General features: G+C 59.0%; 1 protein-coding gene across 1 annotated transcript in view; it reads left to right on the top strand.

The window, feature by feature from the left end:
* Window positions 1-20,341, top strand: part of LOC144735169 (uncharacterized) — a 189,509-nt gene extending 169,168 nt beyond the window's left edge. The window contains exons 8-11 of the mRNA XM_078617614.1: window positions 2,709-2,897; window positions 8,880-8,970; window positions 9,276-15,236; window positions 17,229-20,341. Coding sequence (XP_078473740.1) covers window positions 2,709-2,897; window positions 8,880-8,970; window positions 9,276-15,236; window positions 17,229-18,418 — 7,431 coding nt within the window. The 3' untranslated portion in view covers window positions 18,419-20,341. The remainder of the gene's footprint in view (window positions 1-2,708; window positions 2,898-8,879; window positions 8,971-9,275; window positions 15,237-17,228) is intronic.
* Window positions 20,342-22,876: the final 2,535 nt, after the last annotated feature.

The following is a 22,876-nucleotide window of genomic DNA, read 5'->3' as shown; positions in this document are numbered from 1 at the left end:
GGTAGTAGGGCTTTTGTGGCCAATAGTATCCATAATAGTGGTTTATTTGGGTTAGATCGCGTGAATATATAAATGTGTAGTTAAACCCGCCACCACCCGACACAGCCAATTAGTAAGGTTTGTCACGTAAACTAAACGTGCCAATCTGTTACTAGCACAGCATGCCGGTTGTGTGCGGTTGGAGCGTAAACCCACATTTACAATTAAGAGTACCGTGACCTTTTGCCGGTAATTATGACCAGCATCATCGGGCGATAGCCAGGGTTGTGGAGACATCCCCCTGTTTCGGTCTTGAATCACAGTTTCCGCTAACATTGGCAGCCTTAGAAATATCGCTGCAGCCACCCGTGACCACTGATAACAACAATAATTATTATTGGTATTCATAGTACGCCCATAACGTAACGGAATATCTCGGAGCCACGCAGGGCCACGTGATAGGGACCTCCAGTTGCAATGTGAGTTATAATAAGAATATGGTAATCTAATAACAATAATATGATTAACTTACCGCTCTCTGTCACTCTAATGCTGGACAAATGCCCCCCCATTCTAGATCTGAAGAAAAGGCCCCCCCCCCACTGTGAATCAAACTGTGCTCACCGCCGGGGTTTTAGCGCCGTGGCGTTGGCGGCGCTGATCATTGCGCCACCACTCCCCAGCCCTTGCTGTGTTTTGTCGGGAAGCGTTGTCTGAGGTGGGGGGGGGAGTGGTGGTGGTGGTGGTGGTGGGGGTTGGCTGTATCTGTCTCGTCGTGTCTGCCTGCCTGCCCGGTGAAATTAAATAAGTCGGAAGGCAGGAAGGTTAATGCATCATTAGGGGGCCCCGAACGACGAGCGCCGTTTAAAATGTGCAATTAGAATATAACTGGGACATTCGGCTCCGGAATCAATAAGTAATAAATGAGAGCGCTTTTAATTCGAATAAAAATGTGCAAATCATTTCACGAGCAGCCGCTCTTTGTCGCTGTCGTCGGAGGTAAAAAATACATGGGCTCGTGGACGCGTGCCCGTGAGTGCGTGCGTGCGCTCCGTGTGTGCGACCACGCTCTCGCGAACGGTAATGAAAAGCTACGGCCGCGGCCTGCCCCGACGGCGGAGACGATGGCAGAATTCGTGATTTTCCCAAATGCCGGCGCTCCGCTTAAACTCTAAACATGTTGTGGAAGTGCGCGGTGTTTTTTTTCTCTGTAATATATATATCTCGTGTTCGCTTCGAATGTGAATCTATATTCATTAGAAAAATACGTCTCTGGCGGGCAATGGAACGTGCGAGCCACCTGGTCGATGTTAGAGATAAATGCAAACACAAAGGCGGTGTGGAGAGACAAACCGGGAGGGGGCGGTGGGGGGAGGCCCCCCCACCTTCCCCCCAACCGCCCCTCCCCCCCCCACGAGAATATTTTAGACAGCCACTATATGTCATCGACCATTTGTGCGATTTTTTTTTTACGACGGTAAAACGAAACGTGCCAGCGACTCGAGGCTTGCCGTGCCGAACGCAACATTCTAATCCGGCACTGCTGCAGTGTGTAACGGTGAGCACGCAATCCGATTCGACTCCATCACCCGGCGAGGCCGTGAAAATCACCTGGTGGGTTTACGTGTGGTGGCGTACAGTGTGGGTACTCCCCAACCCCCCCCCCTCCCCAAGACGTCTGACCAGCGCGGAAGAGTAGGCCAAGCACCCCGTCTTCGCAGCGCTCCCTCTGGCAAGAGGCCCTCCTTCCGGCAGCGGCGGCGCAAGCGACACGTGGCAGAGCTGCTCCCTTCAGTTGCCTTTCACACGGGGGGCTGGAAACCAAATTTGGCCCCCCTGCGGGGACGCTCGCTTGCCAAGCAGACGCCGTCGAGTAAACAACTTTTGGCGATGGTCGCGCGTACGCAAGGGTCTTTACGTAACGCTTTCCAGCGCCCGTCCGTCTCCGGAGTTTGTGGGACGAGCGATTCCACAACGGGGAATTGCTCTGTTGGCTCCGCGTTTTCTTTTGGTTCGCGGTTCTGAATGGATCGCACTTAGGGGAGTTATCGCGCGTCCCACAGCCTCCCCGTTACAGACGGCCCCGACGGAGTGTAAAGGCTCTCTAAGCCTCGTGTTGGCAAAGTGTGACTAAAAGATACGGGGGGTGATTAAAGTGGCGCTGATGCCACCGTGGCCATTTATGCCAGGTGCAGATGAACTCTGAAATCCATCTCGTGACCTAGCAAACTCCTTGGCGCCGTGCCCACAGGCACTCGGGGGTTTAGCGGTAGATATTAGCCGTGTCTCCCGGCGCCGACTTCCTGGGCTCAGAATCTGCGTTTGGAATGCCCCCTCAGATGCACTGGCCGTGTCACTCGGAGAGCCGGGCACCCGAGTTTCAGAGGTTGAACAGCGGGGCTTGGACGCCCGTGGCTTCTCAAGTGCCGACGTTAATTCGGTGGGGAAAAAAAACATTTGCGGAGGCGACCGCGTGGTTCAGAGGTCGGATGATGCCGAGTTCCTACTGCTGCGCACCTCGGTGTCAACTGCCCGTAGTGAAGCTGGGTCCTCAAGGTAGTAGAGCTGATGGTCTCGGCTCAGTGTCACCAATGACTGCACAAAGAAAGAGAAGCTTAATCAAGTGTGGTTAATCGGTTATAATGAATTATCCCAGCCTTGAAGACAATAACATTTTCTTTCTTTTCTTACCAGCACCGTTGCTTTATCTTTACCTTCCCTCTCCGCAGGTTGACGGCGACAGCAAGGAGGCTCCGGTGACGGTAGCGGCGGTGGCGGTAGTGGCCGGGCCCGCGGAAGCGAGGTCGCTGAGATGTCCCCTGTGCCAGGACTCGCTGGGCAGCGAGAGCCGCCTGGAGGCACACCTGTCACGCAAGCACAGCGTCGCACGCGGCTGCATCGCCGGCATCATCGCCGCGGTGAGAAAGCGAGCCGGCCGATTGGGCGGGCGGGCGGGCGAGCGGGCAGGAGGGAGGGCGGCGGGCGAGCCAGCGGTCGGGCGAGCGTCCGCTGGGATCGGCGTGTGGTTAGAGGCCGTGGCAGATGGGGAACTGTGCAGGGGGGGGAAGTGGCCAGAGTGGAGAGAGTCACTCGCCACACGTGGTGTAGCAGCCGCTAGGAGTCGTGGCGATGAACGGCGATGGCGACGATGATGGCGACGATGATGGCAGCCGTGAGCAAGACAGCCTTTCTGTCTTACCGCTGCTGGCTTTAGATTCTCTCCACGCCGCGCGGGCAACACACGCTGGAGACTGTGCTTGAGATTTGTCTGTTGCTTGAGGTTGTTTTGCCAACGCCGGTCAGTGCGGGTTGGTGAATGTAGGGGGCGCAGGTCTGGGAGCGTAGCGGTTTAGTGCCACGACTTACATTGCTGCCCACTGCGTAGGCTCCGCAGCTCTGGGAGGTAAACAATATTGCTTTGACAGGCACACAACGGATATTTTATGATTACGTAACAGGGTGGGTGGGAGTGTACGGCACCCCTGGTGTGTATTGGAGGTATGAATCTTGATTTGAAGCTTTCGTGACTGCAGGAATTCATACTCTTTGGGTCTTTCGGTAAAGTCACGTAGATAAAAAATAATAATAAATCATGACGTTTCGATCGCAACACAGGTGTAACGGCGTAAGTAGCGCAGGAGACGTTTGACGGAGACAACACGTATTTATTAACAAATGGGTACTATACGGCACGTAGCGCATCCTAACACAGGAAGGGGTAACGGCCCCTTCACCCGGTCTATCCGAGGCAGTGTCCCTCGGCTAACGTTTCCCCGTCAGCTCCTACTACACTCCTCTAACCCCGACCATCCTATAGAGGCTAACTCACCTGGCCCAGCTTCGGCTCAGGTCCGACCCTCAGCCACACGAGCCTGGCCCTCACAAGGACACAGACCTCGCTGCCTTGAGGTCGCCCCTGGCTTGCCCTGCTCGGCTCTTACAAGAGCAGCGAGTCAGGGTAGTAGTCCCAGGGCTGGCTAGCTGGTACTCTTAGTAGGTGAGTGAGTGGTGAGTGACTGAGTAAGTGAGTGAGTGGTGAGTGACTGAGTGAGTGAGTGGTGAGCTAGCTGGTCTTCAGTCTTCACTGGCTCTTCTGCTCCAACGACTTCCCCGAGCTCTCTCGCGCACCGCCTTATATACCCAACTGCCCCCCGAGGGGCAGGGCTGTATGCGGACGTTGATGTAGACACCCCACGCACGGACCGTGATGTAGACACCGCAACGTAATGGCTTGCTACACCCCGGTACGTAAAACCTCTGCACAGGCAATCGTCTTCAGGTGAGAGAGAGAGAGAAATCTACTGAAACAAGGTCTTGTATAGGCCTGAGATGGGTGCAGCCTCAGGGTAAGAGGGCGGGGAGATTAGCATGTCAATGATGCTTCGGTGGCAGATCGAGTAGGACATCCAGCCTGTCAATACAAAGACATCCAACCTCGTGATGCAACTCAAGAGAGTCCGCTAACATCGGCAGGAAGGATGGAAACATCACAGTAGGTTCAGACTTTACCCGGTTAATCACGTCCTTCCAATGATTGCTCAATTTGTTACCCATCTTCTCGATTGAAGCTGTGTCTGTGTTTATATATCTGGATGGCTTCATGGACAAATCTTTGATGATAGTGGGTTTGCAAAGTACCTTCGTCTTGGAAAAATTTCTTATTTTTTTCCAGACGAAGGTACTATGCAAACCCACTGGCTGTCTTTGTATTGACAGGCTGGATGTCCTTCTCTATCTGCCACCGAAGCATCATTGACATGCTATCTCCCTGCCCTCTATATAAGACCTTGTTTCAGTAACTTTCGCTCTCTCACTTGAAGACGATCGCCTGTGTTGCGATCGAAACGTCCTGATCTGTTATTTTTCTATCTACGTGACTTTTACCGAAAGACCCACAGAGTATTCGAGGTATCTTAATGCGATATCAGAAGTAGTTATGTGATCTCGGCTTCAGCGGGCCGTTGCTCTTGCACGGGGGTGATTGCCGTATCTCAGTAACGTGATGCCGATATTCGAATTGGAGATAAACACTCGGTGAGGCTTTCCTGTCGTTGACCTTAACGTGAATTGAACGTGACAGCCGCTTGCAAGTTGGCCTGCACCAGAGAACGTGTGACGGAATTCAATAGCGCCGAGAAGAGTTTCGCAACGCAGCGCGTGGCGAATGTATAAGCACGTGCATGGACACCCGGAGGAATAAGAATAAAGAAAATAATCTAAATGATCAAATGAACATAAACTAAACTAACGAACGAAAACTCAAGCAGGGCAAAATTGAGAACGCAACTTTCAATGCGTAGATGCGGTCTTGGCTATTCCGAAAGAAGGCACCGTGTTGCCAAAACTATGTCCGGCGTTTCGCTCCCGGCTGGTGGCGGAGCGAAAACCGTCGGGACGTCGTGCCGATGAACGGTGGGGGGGGGGGGGGCGGCGAGTCTCGACTGTTCGGCGCGACCGCGAAACCCCACGCGGCCGCAGCGACATCTTTCCTTCCGCCGCTCTTGTGACCGCCCGCCCGCTCGTTAGCGCGCAACCACGACGACTTTGCCCCGTCGGTGATCCGGCAATAGCAACGCGAGGCAGTGGCGGTGGCGGTGGCGGCCCCGCTCCGCCTGTTCCGTCGACGGCGCCGCTCAACGTCCCGAGACGTCGGCCGCCACGGAGAGAGAGGCTCCTCGGAGCCCCGCACAGAACGGCCCAACCTCGTAGCCAATTACCGATCGTCCTTAGCCAGGGACAATTTCCCCCTGCGCAGAGAACCAACGGGGGGGGGGGGGGGGGGGATGCTGGTCACTTTGCCCCGCACGCGCCGTGAGCGAGTACACACATTATGCATTGTTAACGCGCGGTAATTAGCTAATTGGCGTATTTGCCGGAATAAATTAGAAAGATGCTTAATTGTGTTTTCCTTCACGAAGCTTAATTATTTTTCCGTTAGGTGCTGTAGTTTTATTTTTATTTCGCTCTCGCCGCCGCCGGCCGCTGCCCGCTATTTGCCCGCCTGTTTAAGATTCTCGCCGTCTCGCTCGCATTCCTTTCATCTTTATCCGGAAGAAAATATGGGCCCATTAAGTCGGAACGTTTGAGTGCCTCTTAATTGGATAAAATCGGTTCATTATTTCTTGGGAGCCGACGCACTTGCCTGCTTCTTGTTCGTCATTAGCGGCGTGATTGTGGGGCGCTGAAAAAAACCCGCAGAGGCGGGAGGAGGCAGATTCTGGCACACGGCGGCAGTGGTGGGGGGTGGGGGGCAGAGGTGACTTTTGATGTTCAGATTCGGAAGGAAAACGGGAAATCTAATTTTCAGGAGAGGCTTCGCGAGTAAAATGCCCCAGCCCCGTTGCCAATCCGAGTTAGCGGTAAGCGAGCATCCCCACAGACAAAACCAAAGACTCTTCTTCTATCTTTGGGACATTTTCTTTTTGCCGGTGTCAAGATGATGAACAAAAAAAAGTAAAATGCTTGATGCTAGCAAATAGGATGTCGTAGATATAACTGCTTAACCCGAGCGTATTAATGCTGTGGCGTTTGCATTGTCCTTGTACTGTGTTCGCCTTTTGCTCGATAGCAACGGCGAGACAAAGCCGTAAAAAGCCGCCGTCTCTGGCACTGCAGGCCAATCAGTTTCAAGGGCAGTGCGTTGATTATCAAAGCATGTTTTACCGCAAGCATGTACAGTGAATGCAGACCTGATGACTTGTCATCATAGGTGTCTGTTTGGTGTTTGAACATCTTATGCCTGCCTGTAATTATTCGGAATCAAAATCAGAATATTTATACTGGAGGAATCCAATGAGCTATGAAGCTCCTCTTCACAGATGTCCAGTAGAGACGGGTTAAGAACGTTACCACAACAAACAGAACGAAAACACGGTAGGAGTGCAGAGTACATGAAAGGTAAACAAATCACACAAACACAGATACAATGCTAAACCATCCCCATCCTACCAGGCAAAGCCCACTGAGGTATTACTTTATCTTTCAGAAGCGAGGGTAAAGCCTTTTCTCTTTCTTATCAACTCTTGAGCAGCATCATCATCACCATCATCGGTATCAGCCGCAATCAATTGCACTGCTGGATTAAAGGTCTCCTCCCCCCAAAGTCTCGGGAGATACGGGGGATTGGGGACCGTCTGGACCGTCGGGAAAAAGTTTGCGAGTGGCCTTGGGCAGGCCGCGCGCCGTGGCTCGAAGGGGATGGCGACGACGGTGGGCGGAGGGCGGCGCTGCCGACGAGGGCGGCGCTGCCGACGAGGGCGGCACTGCCGACGAGGGCGGCACTGCCGACGGAGGTGACGTCCGCCGCGGATTTGGGAGCGGTCAGGATTGTCTCGCGCACGGATGGACGGACGGACGGGTTCTTTCATCACGAGACCGCGAGAGTTGGCGGTGGCTTGCGGGGTTGGAGGGTGGGTTGGGATAGACCACGGCTGGCGGTTATGATGACGACGACGACGATGTCTGTATTTCAATTTACAAAGTGAGTTTTTTTGCCCAACACTACCCACAGCTGATATGGACTCGGCACGCGTGCATCTTGTTGTTTTCATTGTATTTCAATGAGAGGCCCGGTGCAGAGCACACACCGCGACGTGGGGAGAAGGGGGTACAGAAACTCCGCGGACAAAGGTCCCTGAACTCCTGGGTTTAGAGAAGGGGAGGAGAATGGGCTCTCTGACCCACCCAAGTTCGGACCACGAGCGACTATCCGTACTTTTATGTGGGGAAGATACGAAACCCACTGAGCTACGGTATATAGCCATTTTTCAGAAACGACCTGGCCACACCAACGATAGCTAGACGAAGTGGCTCATCATCATCATCACGTGGAAATGTACAGCTGCCAAATGCTCTGAACGCGTGGACGTTGATTCCAAATGTGTAGGGAAAGACCGGAGGACCCGGAGAAAAATCCACGCGACCACGGGGAGAGAGAGAGACACGCAAACTCCAAATATACAGGCGTCAGGGTCGGGATCGAACCCACGACCTCCTGTACACCAGGCGAGGTAGTTAACTTCTCCTAGCCACCGTGATGATGATGATGAGAGAGAGACACACAAACTCCAAATATACAGCAGCAGGCGTCAGGGTCGGGATCGAACCCACGACCTCCTGCACACCAGGCGAGGTAGGATAGAGGGAGCAGGGAGAAGGAGGCGGCGGGGGGAAAGGGGGGTGGGAGAAGGAAGGGGTGGGGGAGGGATGCACCTTTAGTTTTTATTTTGCAGCTGCGCCCGCCGCTACGGCAGCACCTGCAGGGCCGCCACGCGTCCGCGCTAATTACCGACGAAGCCGCCCTGTACCCACACGTGCCGGGGATGCGTTGTTGGCCCTAACGAGGCCTCGCGTAATCAGCGGAACGTCGGGGATAAATTGCCGCGGAGGGTTGCGGTGCGTGCCGAACCATTCGCTGGCAGAGGGGGGGGTGAAAACCGCCGGTGACTGTAAGCGAGCGCTCAACCTGCCGGAGTTGTTAATCGACGGCGAGCATTAACGCGCGGCGGCACTGCGCTACGCGTGTCTGTGTGCGCAAGTGTGCGCGTTTGTGTTCGCACACTGTGCCACGCGTGTCTGTGTGTGCGCGCGCGAGTGTGCGGGCGTCCGTGTTTGCACACTGGGGCGACAAATCTGGCGAACCCGATCCCCGCTCACGAACGACGATAAGTGGCGAATGTTTGAACCCATCCCGTAGGTCTCCTCTAGGTCAGCTCAGTATTAAGCGACCACCTAACGTGGTGTGTAACCATCAATGGCGGGGCGTGCTGTTGGCCGCATCCTCGTGCGCTGCGCCGACCTTGATAGGTGCTCGCAAACAGCACCACTGCGTGTCTAAACAGGAGATCTGCGTGTGTGTGTGCGTGTGTGTGTGCGTGTGTCTCTTTGCTTGCGCTCTGCAGCTGTCTATGGCTGAGACGTCCTCAACAGACTCCACTCCCACAAATCCGTGCGAGGCGAGTGTGGCCGACGGCAAGACACCATCCTCTCGTGGTACGTGTGCCACATTTTTGTTCAGTATGTATTTTGACCGTGAATGTTCGCAGGCGCAGAATGCCAAGCGGGCAGCCGCAAACAGCGCTGTTGAGGATGTGATGGATTATAGAGTGAATATACATGTTCCGAATTGAGACCTTGAAAAAGGAAGAGACCATTTGGAGGGAATTACAAACTTGTCGGGCGATGCGAGGAAATAAGCAGAAAGATAATGAACGTTTTAAAAATACTGAAAATATCACGGGGAAAAATATATACACGCATGGCTTAACTCTCATCCGGTGTCGCCTGCGGAATCGCAGACTCTGAGCGAAGCTGCACGACGGCGCCGGAGCCCGTCCAGACCCTCGGCGATCGTCTCAGCGGCGACGCTGGCTCCGGCGGCAGCTCCCAGCAGCGGGCACCGTGCGCCGACCAGAGGCACGGCCCCTCCCCGTCTCCATCTCCTTCCCCGCCGCCACCGCCGGAGCTCGGCGACCTCGGCGGCAGCGGCGGCGTCGGCATCGTCGTCGTCGGCGGCGCCGTCGACAAACGCGACAAGATCCTGTGCACGTTGTGCGCGCAGGGAACCTTCCGCACGTTCGCTTCGCTGCGCTCGCACCTGCAGGCGTGCCACCCGGAGGTGTACCGGCAGGCGCAGGCGAGCGACGCGGGGCTGCCGTGCCGCGTGGTGCGCGCCGGCACCGCGGGCGCCGCAGGCGCCGCCGAGAACGGCGTGGAGCGGCGGCGCAGCCCCGGGGAGGTGCACAAGAGCTCGCAGGTGCTGCTCATGAAGTTCCTGGACCCGGCGCGGCCGTACAAGTGCAACGTGTGCGTCGAGTCGTTCACGCAGCAGAGCATCCTCGACTGCCACCTCAACTCGGTGTCGCACCTGCACAAGGTGAAGAAGGCGGCGGCCGAGTCGGCCGGCGACGGCGCGCAAGCCGACGCGGCGGCGCTGGCGGCGGCACCACCGCCGCCGGCACCCCCGGCCGCCGCCGCCGTGAAGCAGGAGGGGCGGCACTCGGCCAGGGAGGGCGGCGGCCGCTTGCCGGGGTACGGCGACGATCAGGACGTCGTGGAGGTGATGGACCTTTCGCTCAAGTCGAGGAAGCCTCGCGAGTCAGACGCCAAGAGGAAAACGGAGCGCGTGAGTCAGCAGCTTCAGTACCACCACTACCAACAGCAGCTGCTGCAGCAGCAGCAGCAGCAACAACAGCAGCAGCAACAACAGCAGCAGCAACAACAGCAGCAGCAGCAACAACAGCAACAGCAGCAGCAACAACAGCAGCAACAACAACAGCAGCAACAACAACAGCAGCAGCAACAGCAGCAGCAACAGCAGCACCAGTCGACGTCGCAGGAATTCTCGCAGGGCCGCTCGTCGAAGTCGTCGCGTGGGGGCGGCGACCCGCACGCCCGCCAGGACGCGTGGCCCGAGCCGTCGAGCTCGCGGCTCAAGGCGGAGGCCGAGGCTCACGCCCACGCCCAGGCCGAGGCGGAGGCCCAGGCTCAGGCCTGGCTGCAGGCCCAGGTGCAGACGCAGCAGGAGCTGCAGCAGGCGGCCATGCTGCAGCAGCAGCTGCTGCAGCAGGCATACATCTCGCACCTGCTGCTGTCGCCCGAGGCGCTCGTGCAGTACCAGCAGCAGCAGCAGCTCTTGCTGCAGTACTACTACCCGGGGCTCGAGTTCCAGTTCAGCCCGACGATGGCGAGCGGAAGCGGCGGTGGCGGCGGCGGCGCGGCGCAGGCGTCCGCGCTGTCCCCGTCGACCGGCCGTGCGGAGGCTCCGTCGCAAAAGCAGCCGTCGGTCGGACAAGCGGCCGAACACAGCCACAAGGCGGTAGTTGCGGCGGCGGCAACAGAAAAATACAAGCTGGTGCCGGATACGTCGAGCGACCCCGGCACGGACGAGGCGTCGAGGAGGACCGGCGCCGCCCCCACCGCCTCCGGCGTGGTGCCCGAACCCACGGACGCGGGCAAAGCGTCAAACGAGGCTGGCGCCACGTGGAAGAGCGGCGCCGGCGGAGAGGACGGCCTGCTGCCGGCACGCGTCCCCTTCGGCTACACGGGAAACGCGTCGAAGGCGCTGCTCGCGAACGTCGGCTTCGAGCTGGTGGTGCAGTTCATCGAGGGGCGCAAGCGGCCGCCTCGGCACGGCGACACCCGGGAGCGCAGCATCGGCGACAAGCTGGAGTGCGGCGCGTGCCGGCGCCTCTTCTCCAACGCGCTCATCCTGAAGTGCCACCAGGAGCACGCGCACAAGCAGATCCTGCCCTTCGACGAGCTCGCCAAGTACGCCAAGCGCTACCGCGAGGTCTACGACCGCATCTACCCGCTCGAGGAGGTGCCGGTGAGCGCCGTTGAGCAGCGAGCGCCCGAGCCGCCGCCGCAGCCGCCGCCGGCGGCGACGCCGGCGGCCGCGGCTGCGGCGTCGTCGCAGGCGGCGCCAGCCGCGTCGGCGAGCGGCGGGCAGCAGGGCGAGGCCAAGCAGGGCCGCACGGCCGAGTCCGCCGCTGCGAACGCTGCGGTTCCGGTGACGACGTCGGCGCCGTCTTCCACGATGGTGTCGTCGACTACCATGGTTATGCAACAGCAGCAGCATCATCATCATCAGCAGCAGCAACAGGCAGCGCAGCAGGCAGCGCAGCAGGCAGCGCAGCAGGCAGCGCAGCAGCAGCACGAGTCTGTGGCGGGCATGGACATGGCGGCGTTCGCTCACCTGATGCTGCAGGTGCCGTTCGCAACACTTCCCCAGCAGCTTTTGCAGCAGTTTTCGCTCGCTCCAGAACCGCTCGCACCCCTCGATCTCACGAAGCTCCAAAAGCAACAGCAGCAGCAGCAGCAACAGCAGCAGCAGCAACAGCAACAACATCACCAGCAACAACATCACCAGCACCACCAACACCACCACCAGCACCAGCAGCAGCATCGTCACGCCGATCCCAATGGGCCGGCGCGCTTGGAGGGGAAGCGTTCTGGGAGCTCCGCTCAAGAAACCAGGACGAAGGCGAGGTCGGGCGACAGGGACGCGGCGGCGGACTCGCCGCACGCGCGAGAGGTGAAGAAACTCGAACACTCGAACAGAAGCGAGCATCTCTCAAAATCCACACCACATCACCATCAGCACCAGCAGCAGCAGCAGCAACAGCAGCACCAGCAGCACCAGCAGCAGCAGCAACAGCAGCAGCAGCAGCAGCAACAGCAGCAGCAGCCAGCGACAGAGAGGCGAAGTCAGAAGGCGGATAAGACAGGCGGCACACCGCGGGCGGAGAGTGGCGGCGGGGGGGGCGGCACCAACTCGAGGGGCCGGGAGACGCCCCGGGCCGAGCCGCCGGGCGTCGCGGTGTGCAAGAGCGAGGCCCTCCTCGACGACAGCGCCCTCGAGTCGTCGGGCTCCTCCAAGTCGGAGGAGCCGGCGCCGTACAAGCGCTCGAAGCGCACCACGTTCAAGGACTACCAGGTGCGCGCCATGCGCGAGTCTTTTCAGCTCAACGCCTACCCGAAGGAGGACGAGATCAAGCGGCTGTCCGGCCTGCTGGGCCTACCGGCGTGCACCATCGTGCTGTGGTTCCAGAACGCGCGGCAGCGCTACCGCAAGCAGCGCGAGCTCGGCAAGGACTCGGACTGGCGCGACTCGGGCTCGGGCGACCGCGGCTGGGCCCGGCTCGACTCGGTGAAGGCCGAGTCGCCCGCGGCGGCGTCGTCGTCGTCGTCGACCGCGACGACGGTGTCGTCGGCGGCGGCGCTGGCGGCGGTGGCGGCCGTGGACATCTCGGCTGCCGCGGCCGCCGCCGCCGCCGCGGTCGCCGCAGCGGAGTCTGAGCACCTGGCGTCGGCCGAGGCGCTGGACCAGAAGTCGAAGCAGCTAAACCGGACGCGCTTCTCGGACGAGCAGCTGCGCGTGCTCATGCACTGCTTCAACGCCAACCCCTACCCCAAGGACAAGGAACTGCAGCAGCTGTCGACGTACCTCAACCACCCGCGCGTCGCCCTCAAGTACTGGTTCCAGCACATGCGGCAGAAGGCGCGGCGCCACTCGGACGGGCAGCCCGGAAGCGCCGGCCAGGGTTCGCCGCCGCCGCCAGGGCTGCAGCCGCCGCCGCCGCCTCCTCCGCCGCTTTCGCCGTCGCCGTCGTCGTCGTCGCAGACGGCGGGAGCCACGCAGAGGCACGGCTCGGGCGCCGACGCGGCGAAGGACAAGGGCGGCGAGCAAGCGGCGGCGGCGGCGGCGACGCACAGGAAGGGCTCCCTGAAGTGCGAGGAGAGGGCGGACGTTGCCGGCGAGCGGCTGATGCAGATCCTGAGCGCGCAGAACGCATCGGCGCTCGGGCCCATGCTGCTGCCGTCCATCCAGGCCCCGGCGGCCGCGGCGGTGGCGGCGGCCGCGGCGGGGATGGGGGCGGCGTGCGTGCCGTCGTCGAAGAGAGACGGTGCCAAGGAGGTGGTGATCAAGACCAAGATCAAAACGGAGCGCGTGGAGGAGGCGGCCACGGCCACGGCGGCGGCCGAGGGCGGCGATCGCAGGCTCGAACCGAGGACCGACAAGAGGCCCAAGTCGGAGGCCCCCGGAGCGGCGTCCGCGGCGGCGCTCGCGGCGGCCACCGCCGGCGCTTACCAGTGCGACTCGTGCAAGCTGAGCTTCGTCAACTTCGAGCGCTGGCAGGAGCACCAGCGCTGCCACCTGCTCAAGCTGCAGAGCCTGGCGTCGGAGGGAAAGCAGCTGGCGTCGGAGGGAAAGCAGCTGGCGCGGAGCGACAAGCACCCGGTGAGGGCGGCGACGCAGCCGGCGGCGACGGCGGCTGCGCAAGCCCCGCTCGACGGCGTGGACCTGACGGCGAAGGCTGCCGGCTCGGACGAGCTGGAGCGGGTGAAGTTCCCCAACACGTCGCTGTCACTGGAGGAACTCAAGACGCTGTACCAGAAGTACTCCCTGGACGCCGTGCAGCCGGGTCAGGCGTCGGAGGACGAGTCGGCCAAGAGGCACGCGCTCCTGCAGGCCTGGTTCCAGAGCGTGCGCGGCGAGCCCAAGGCGGCGGTGCCGCTGCCGCAGCCCTCCGCCGCCGCCCACGCCCAGCCGTCGGCGCCTCACGGACAGTGGCGGCCCCTCCTTAAGCGCCGTTGCCCCTTCTGCCACATCCTGTTCAAGGACCAGGCCCTGCTGGACGATCACGTGCAGACGCAGCACGGCGCCGAGTCGACGGCGGCGGCGGCGCCACCGGCACCCGACAACGGCAGCCTGGCCTCGCCGCCCGACGAGACGGCGGCCGCGACGGCGGCCGCGACGGCGGCGGCGACGGCGGTCGCGGCGTCGAAGGCGCCGTCGGGCCACCGCGGCACCTACTCCCCGCCGCCGCAGCTCAGCCCGTCCATGCTGAAGGTGGAGGGCATCATCGCCGACATCGAGAACCCGGCCGTCCCGGCCGCCGCGTCGGCCACCGGCGCAGAGAGGCGGCCGCCCGCGTCGCCTCCCGCCGCTCCCCCTCCTCGCGCCGCGGCAGAGGCGGCCGCCGCTGCGGCGGCGGCGGCGGCGCTGGCGGCCCTCCCGTCGGCGTCGGCGTCGGAAGCGAAGCACGGCGGGGTGTCGCGCGTCGAGGAGTCGTCGGAGGGCGCGTCGGAGGACCCCTGCTCGCTGAGCCCCGTGTCGGGCGGTGGCGGCGACTGGGGCTCGGGCGACCACCCCAGCGGGCGGCGGCGGCGCACGCACATCAGCAGCATGCAGCTGGCGGTGATGCGCGCCTGCTACGGCGAGTGGCGCACGCCCTCGGTGCACGAGTGCAGCTCGCTGGGCAAGGAGATCGGCCTGGAGAAGCGCGTCGTGCAGATCTGGTTCCAGAATGCGCGCGCCAAGGAGAAGAAGGCCCAGCGCAACGTGCCGGATTCCGCCTCGCCGGCGGCCGGCGGCGGCGGCGGCAGCTCCGGCGGCGCAACCACGCCGACCGGCGCCACCTCGCCCGTCGTGGGCTCGCCCGGGTCGGACAGCGGGCCCAAGACGGCGTGCGGCCTGTGCTGCGTGCGCTACAGCGCCAAGCTGTCGGTGCAGGAGCACGTGTTCTCGCTGCAGCACATCGCACGCCTCCGCGAGGGCTTCCGCCAGCAGATGGAGGCCGAGAAGGAGACGCGCGAGAAGGCCAAGAGGCTGTGCCTGCCGACCGCCGGCCCGCACCTGCCCGAGATCCGGCCCAAGCAGGCGCCGGCCGATGGCGGCGGCGGGGAGACGGAGGTGGCGGTGAATGCCGGCGTGCTCCCCTTTGCCGTGAGCGGGCAGGAGATGGCAGCGTCCGGTAGGTTTGCGTTATTTGGCGACGACGTCTTTTGGTAATTTCGGCCGGAGTCGTCTGCGCGTGGCGCTGCCTGGGCACATCCTGCGTACGTCAGTCAGTCGCTGCTCGGTTTTTGCGTAGCGCACTACGCATCGATTTGCGGGCGTCCCACGACGCTTTACCGGTGAAATCAAATTAAGACTGATGTCCAACTTTTGGAACGTGTGGGGGAGTGGTTGTGCGGCGTTTTCTATTTCTCGTTTTGGTTACCCAGGTTACTCACTCTTGCAAATGAGACTGGTCTCTAGGGTTCCCACCTGGCTGAGCAAAGATTAACTTGAAACTGGAGCATATCAAACACGTACTCTTAGTTTAACACGTAGGCTTTCGCGACCAACATCATCCATAATACAGGTTTTTTGGGTTAGATCGCGTAAATATATAAATGTGTCGTTAAACGTGCCACCACTCGACACGGCCAACTAGTAAGGGTTGTCACGTAAACAGAACGTGGCCAATTCGTCACTGGTACAGCACTAACCGGTGTGTTGGAGAGCCAAGCCACAACATTTACAATCCGAGTACGACGTTTCGCCAGTAATTACAACCAGCTTCATCAGGCGACAGCCAGATTTGTGGAGAAGTCCACCTGTTTCGTTCCTTATGTAGAGGCGTAGATGTGACGACAACACTCGTGCGCTCTTCTTGCGAGGAGTGGGGGCGGGATTAATGAATGCATATAAATGACTATGGGTATCCATAGTCAATGCTTACTTTGAATAACAAATCAACGTGTACCGTTGACCCGTCTGCGCTACGTTACGGGCGCACCGTGAAGGGGTGAGTTTGCGCGCGATGGCAGGCGAGAGGCGACGACGCGTACGGACGTACACCTGTGAAAAAGAGCTTCATAGCTCATCAGATTCCTCCAGTCCGATTCTAATTGAGGTGCCGCCCTCCGCCGTCAGTCGCTCCTCCCCCCGGCCCCTCCCCCTGGCCCCTCGCCGTGGTCGGTTACCCCGCACACACCAGCAGCGGAGAGAGGCTCGCTTGAAGGAGGGGTCTAGGCGGGGGAGGGAGCTCTCTGCAGATTTTTCGGCGGCGGGCTGTTCTCCCGTCGGCCAAGGGTCGTCGTCGTCGTCGCACGCCGCTCTCGTGACTTCGCGAAGCTGGTCGCGCGACCGGCGTAACAAAAATTGTGTGGTGGTGGTGGAGTTACAAAATCGTGGCGGTCAAACGATGACGTGTGCCAAAGGGCCTTGCGCCCCGTCGCGTTATCAGCAAAGATTTCTTAGGTTGGATCACGGCAACGACACGTTTGTATTTACGCGAGGCTGGTTGTTGTAATTACCGGCGTAACGTCAGACTCGAATTGTAAATGTTGTGGGTTTACTCTCCAACACACCGGTGTTGCTGAACCAGCAACTAATTGGCACGTTTTGTTTACGTGACAAACCTTACCAATTGGTGGTGGCGGGTTTAGCGACGCATTCATATTTACGCGATCTAATCCAAAAAAAACTTTAATTATGGATAATGTTCGCAAGAGCCTACTACTACTATCTGTTAAACCCACGTCACGTTGCCTCCCGGTGGACCATTCCTGGCACGAACACATGATACGCTCGGGCAGTTTTGAGGCAATAGTTGCAGTTGCTCTTATTGCTTCTGCTGCCGCTGCTGTTGTTGTTGTTGTTGCTGCTGCTGTTGCTGCTGCTGTTGTTGCTGCTGCTGTTATGACTCATGCCGCTGCTGTTGTTGTTGCTGCTGCTGCTGTTGCTGCTGCTGCTGTTGTTGCTGCTGCTGCTGTTGGTGTTGCGCCTGCTGTTATGACTCATGCCGCTGCTGTTGTTGTTGCTGCTGCTGCTGTTGCTGCTGCTGTTGTTGTTGCTGCTGCTGCTGCTGTTGGTGTTGCGCCTGCTGTTATGACTCATGCCGCTGCTGCCGTGGTCAACCGTGCCCTCGCCGCTCCTCTCACTCGTCTCCGTCTTCTCCCTTCGCCCCTTGCCGCAGCCGTCCCGGCAAAGTCATCGCCGGCGTCCGAGTCGGCGCCCAAGACCGCGAGCCTCCCCAAGCTCGTCCGCTCGGCCACCACCTCTCCCAAGGCGCCGGCGCCCGGCGGCACCGCCGCCGCCACCGCCGTCACCTCGTCGTCCACGTCCTCGTCCTCCTCGCCGTGGCTCCGGGTCGGCGCCGCCCCGGGTCCCCCGGCCGTCGCTCCGGTCCCCGTGCGCCTCGTCACGCCGGTCCCCGACGCCGCTGCGCCGCCACCCAAGCTCGTGACGCCGACCTCCTCTTCTTCCTCGCCGGCGGCGTTGCCGCGGCCAAAGCACGGTCCGTCGTCGTCTTCGCTGACGTCGCCGACGGGCGGCGGCAGCTCGGCGAAGAATGCCGCCGCCGCGTCCCCCTCCCCTTCCTCGTCCAAGTCGACCGCCCTCAACGCTTTCCCGCTGTCGGCGAAGATGGCGTCGGCGTCGCTGTCGGAGCTGTCTCCCACGTCGTCGTCGTCGCTGCTGCTTCAACAGCACCAGCTGCAGCTGCAGCAGCACCACCACCACCAGCAGCAGCAGCAGCAGCACCAGCCCCGAGACCGCAAGGAGAGGTCGGAGAGGAGCTCTGAATCCAGCAAAAAGGAAAAGGCGGCAGAGAGGGCGGCGGCCGCGGCGGCCGCGGCGACGGCGGCGCTGGGCTCGTCGCTCGGCGAGGCCGCGGCCGGCGGCAGCAGCGGCGCCGGCCCCGAACCGGCGGACGCCAACGCGGCGGCGACGGCGGCCGCCCTGCTCGCCGGGCAGTACCTGCCCTACCTGATGCCGGGCTACGGCGCGTACTACACGTCGCAGCTGCCGCTGGCGTACTTCGGAGGAGGCGGCGGCGGCGGCGGCAACGCGGACGCTCTGCGCTACGGTGCCAACACGAGCGCCGCCCTCATGCAGTGGCAGCGCCAGTACCAGCAGGCGCTGCAGGAGGTCCTAGGCGGGCAGCAGCTTCAGCAGCAGCAGGAGCAGCAGCAGCTCCAGCTCCAGCAGCACCAGCAGCAGCAACAGCAGCAGCAGCCAAGTCCGTCGGAGGGCGGCCGGGAGGGCGGGCGGAGGCAGCGCAACCATCACGCGCGGCGTGGGGACGAGCGAATGGAGGTGGAGGGGGAGGCCTCGCGGCCCAGCAAGGTGGCCAAGACGACTGAGAGCAAGACGTCGGACGCTTAGGCGCAACAATGCGACCCCTCGTCTGCCCCGCCGAAGAGCGTCTGACCCGGTGACCCGGTGACCGCATTTCGTCTCGGCCGCCGAGTTGCTTTGCTCTCCACTCTCCTGTTTTTGTTGTTGTTGGCGCAAGGAACGTCTGCGTTCTCCTTGAGAGAAGCGAGCGCCGAATGTAGTCACACTTTTTTTTCTTGCCAATGAAGGAAGAGGGAGGGTGGGCGTGGGGCGGTCAATCGATTGTTCGATCTTCCTTGGGCCCTGAACTACTGGGGCGCGTTGGCGATGGAGATGAAACGATTCCCGTCGTTGATCTTCGTCCGTGTCCCCCTCCCGCCTTTCGCGAGTCGGATGTTTGGTCGTGGGCGAGGAGGGATGGCGGCGGGGTGGGGGGGGCGGCGCGTCGGGCGTGTGAACGCGCGACGGGGAGGGAGTGAAGGAGACGCTGCTCGCAGGGGCATTAATACCCTCGCCGGGACGAACCACGGCCCGCGACGGCAAACCTCGACGTGGACGAGCGGACTTGTGAACGACGCGAAATCTACGGGAGGGGAGAAACACAAGTGATCGAACGACGTCGGGGGCACGACGTCAAAAACGGAACCGCCGACCCGTTTAGAACGTACAGCTAAAAACACTCGGCGCAAAGAGCAAACGACGAATCGATACTAATAACGGCAAACGATAGCGTTGGAGAGCACGTCACGAAACTTAGACGCCCCTACGGATACTGACGACTCACTCGGCAGTTGGTGAAGGTTCCTGCTCGTCGGCGAGGATTTCCACGCCAATGGGTTTGTCGGAGCGGAATGCCAAAGAGCTTCCTTTCTTTGACAGTCGGGCTATGCCACTTACCTCGGACACGCTTTGCTTGGTCTGCTACCTCACCTTCTTTCCCCTTGGCGTGAGACACAAAACAAAAAAACACTTCTCGTGTCCTCCCTTCTCTTCTCCCCCTCCCGACTCTCTCTCTCTCTCTCTTCTCTCTCTGTCCGTCTCTTCGTCTCTCTCCCCCTCTCTGCGTTCCTCACCTGCTACCAAAAAAATGAAACGACAAAAAAAAAACCGAGAGAGAGAAATGACTGACGATAAAACAAAAAAAATGACTTTATTATGAATCACGTTTTACGTATAACTGCCCAACTTTTGCTTTGTATGTATTTGAATGACGCCGCACTGCGGCGTGTGCAGTTGTGTACATTATATATATATTTTGTGCAGGCTGTGGCTGTCGCGTGGCTTTATTGAAGCACAGGGCATGGCGGCACTAAACTAAGAAAAGAAGGGTGCGAGAAATCGTTTCTTTAATTTTCTCTTCCCCTGCGTTTGACTCGCCGTTCGTCTCCACCGTCGTTGTTTGAACTCGGTTTAAAAACCACAAAGCAATGACTCTTCTCACTATCTCCACGTGTTCAGCGCTTTCTGCCAAAGATCCGTGGTTTGTTTAATAAAAGGAAAAGAAGGGGGAGAGACCTATGTAATGTAGGAAGTCGATAAAAAATAAAAAAAATAATCATGAAATGAAGGATCAGTATTGCTGTGCCGGGAGGTGACCGTTAATGATGTTTAAGCCGTCTCTATGAGGGTCGTTAACAAAACAAATCTGAACCAAATATGAAATGAGGTCGGTGCCAGTCGCGAACGTCTCGTTATGTATGTATGTTACACGCGTGTGCGCGCGTGTGCGCGCGCGTTGCCGTCGTAGCGCTAAGCGCTCCTCGGGCTCCGGTGCGAGGAGGGAAACTGGGTGTGTGTGTGTGGTGGGGGGGGGGATCGGGCTTTCAAAGCCGCTGTTTTAAGATCGTGAAGGGCGATGCGCAGATATGGACGCTTTGTTTTTCTCTTTTTACGGCTCGTCAATTGCTTTAACATCGGGGTTTAAAAAAAAAAGAAATAAACCCGCCTCCCCTTTTTATCGCGTAAAGCCGGTGGTGGGGGGGTGGTGGTGGGGGGGGGTGGTGGTGGTGGGGGGGTGGTGGTGGTGGGGGGGTGGTGGTGGTGGTGGGGGTCCACTTTGATGGCTCCCCCCCCCCCCCTCAAAACATTTGTCATGGTGCCATTTATATAACCGTCGTCGTCGTCGTTATCATCATCGTCTTCTTTTGCTTATTCTTTATTCTTATATTATCATCATTATCGGTATTAGTTTCGTTATGAATTGTGTGAGGCTGCGCGCACCATAGAGCCACTTCGCTTACCGATTGACGCTAAATGAAGTTATTTTTTTACCCCCCCGTGCAAGGGGTGGTGGTGGTGGTGGTGGAAGAGGAGGAGGAGTGCTGTTGAGGGGGGCAGCAGCAGCAGCCTGATTACAATATTATTCTTTTTTTTTACGGAGCCGGGAAATCGCCGTTGGCCAAGTGCATTCGCCGAAAAATGCCGGGGGAGTTGGGGAAGACGTTCCGTTTGGTTTCTCACGGCCGGGAGACAGGAGAGACAGGAGAGAGACGGGAGGGAGATGAATCCGGCTGCGTATTTTTTTCTTTTTTCCCGAGATGTGTACTTCGAGCAGCACATAGCTTTTTTGTTGTTGTTGTTGCAAACTGTGGCGCCAAATAATAAATAAATAAAACGAACACTTGTGGGGTGAAAACTAAAATAATAATAGACGATATGAATTATTATTGTTAGAAAAAAATATAAAATGACGAAAAAAAAAGCTCATTTTGGGGGATAATAATGAATTGTGGGGGGGGTGGTGGGGAAGGGGTGGGAGGATGTTGGAAAGAGGAATACGATGATGACAAAAATACAACGCAATTGCAAATCACTCGCTCTGAAACCAAAGAAGATGACAAACGTGAAAGACAAAAGAAAACTCGGTGGGGAAGGACTATTCGATGGAGAGAAAGAAAGAAAGAGAGAGAGAAAAAAAGCCAAGAACAACTTCCGACGGATTTTTGTTTGAACACAGTCACAGGAAGAAGGTTACTCGGGCGACTCCGACTGGCCCACAAGAGTATCAGCTTTTAAAATACAAAAACAATGAGCGCCCGCCCGCCCGCCCGTTTGCAGTATTTTACCGATGCTCGTTCACGCCGCGTGACCCCCGTGCGGTGCACGCCATCGCAGACCTGTGTCACGTTTATCGCCGCGCCGGCGTCTTCGTTTTTGTCATTTTTTTTTTATTTCGTATGAAGTGCAGATGCCACACGTACACTTTGAAACTTTGTTACGCCACTCACGTGTAAAAGAGGAACCCGATTAACATTGAGACAAAAAAATATATCTTTTTATTCTCTCTCTCCCCCGTTCTTTTATCACTGCAGCAATACAATTAAGATAGCCACAGCATGAGTAATTGCTTGTATAAGTTGCGATATACCACGTTGTTTAAATGCAGGCGCTGTACGCATATTTTTAGCGGTTTTTTTTTGTTGTAAAATAAAACAGTCGTTACCATTTATAATAGACGATCCATCGCCGCCGAAATTCCGTGGCGCACGAAACATTAAAATGTGTTCTCATTTAATCGCATTTTTATAACTATTAACCGTTATTTAATTTCACATCGTTTCTTTTATCTCTTCAATGCCATGAAGCGCGGCAGGCTGTGTCGCGACGAGTTGCCAGGATTTTGCACGTCGGCTAAGCCCTCCCCGCTGTCTTTGGCACCGCTCCCGCGACTGCTTCGGAGTGTGCGGCCGCTACCAGCGTCGCCACCGTCGCCCCTCGATCAACGTGACCCCTGCCACCATAACCGCTACCACCGTCGCCCCTATCAACGTCACCGCTACCACCGTCGCTCCCTATCAACGTCACTGCCACCACCGTCGCCCCTATCAACGTCACCGCCACCACCGTCGCCCCTATCAACGTCACCGCCACCACCGTCGCCCCTATCAACGTCACCGCTACCACCGTCGCTCCCTATCAACGTCACTGCCACCACCGTCGCCCCTATCAACGTCACCGCCACCACCGTCGCCCCTATCAACGTCACCGCCACCACCGTCGCCCCTATCAACGTCACCGCCACCACCGTCGCCCCTATCAACGTCACCGCCACCACCGTCGCCCCTATCAACGTCACCGCCACCACCGTCGCCCCTATCAACGTCACCGCCACCACCGTCGCCCCTATCAACGTCACCGCCACCACCGTCGCCCCTATCAACGTCACCGCTACCACCGTCGCCCCTATCAACGTCACCACTACCAGCGTCACCCCGATCAACGTCACCTCTACCACCGTCGCCCCTATCAACGTCACCTCTACCACCGTCGCCCCTATCAACGTCACCACTACCGCAGTCGCCCCTATCAACGTCACCGCTACCAGCGTCACCCCTATCAACGTCACTGCTACCACCGTCACCTCTATCAACGTCACCGCTACCGCAGTCACCCCTATCAACGTCACCGCTACCACCGTCACCCCTATCAACGTCACCGCTACCACCGTCGCCCCTATCAACGTCACCGCTACCACCGTCACCCCCATCAACGTCACCGCTACCACCG

The sequence above is a fragment of the Lampetra planeri genome, chromosome 54 (genome assembly GCF_965212315.1).
Source record: "Lampetra planeri chromosome 54, kcLamPlan1.2.h2, whole genome shotgun sequence".
In the NCBI taxonomy this organism is placed as follows: domain Eukaryota; kingdom Metazoa; phylum Chordata; class Hyperoartia; order Petromyzontiformes; family Petromyzontidae; genus Lampetra; species Lampetra planeri.
This window is presented reverse-complemented; position numbering and strand designations above follow the sequence as displayed.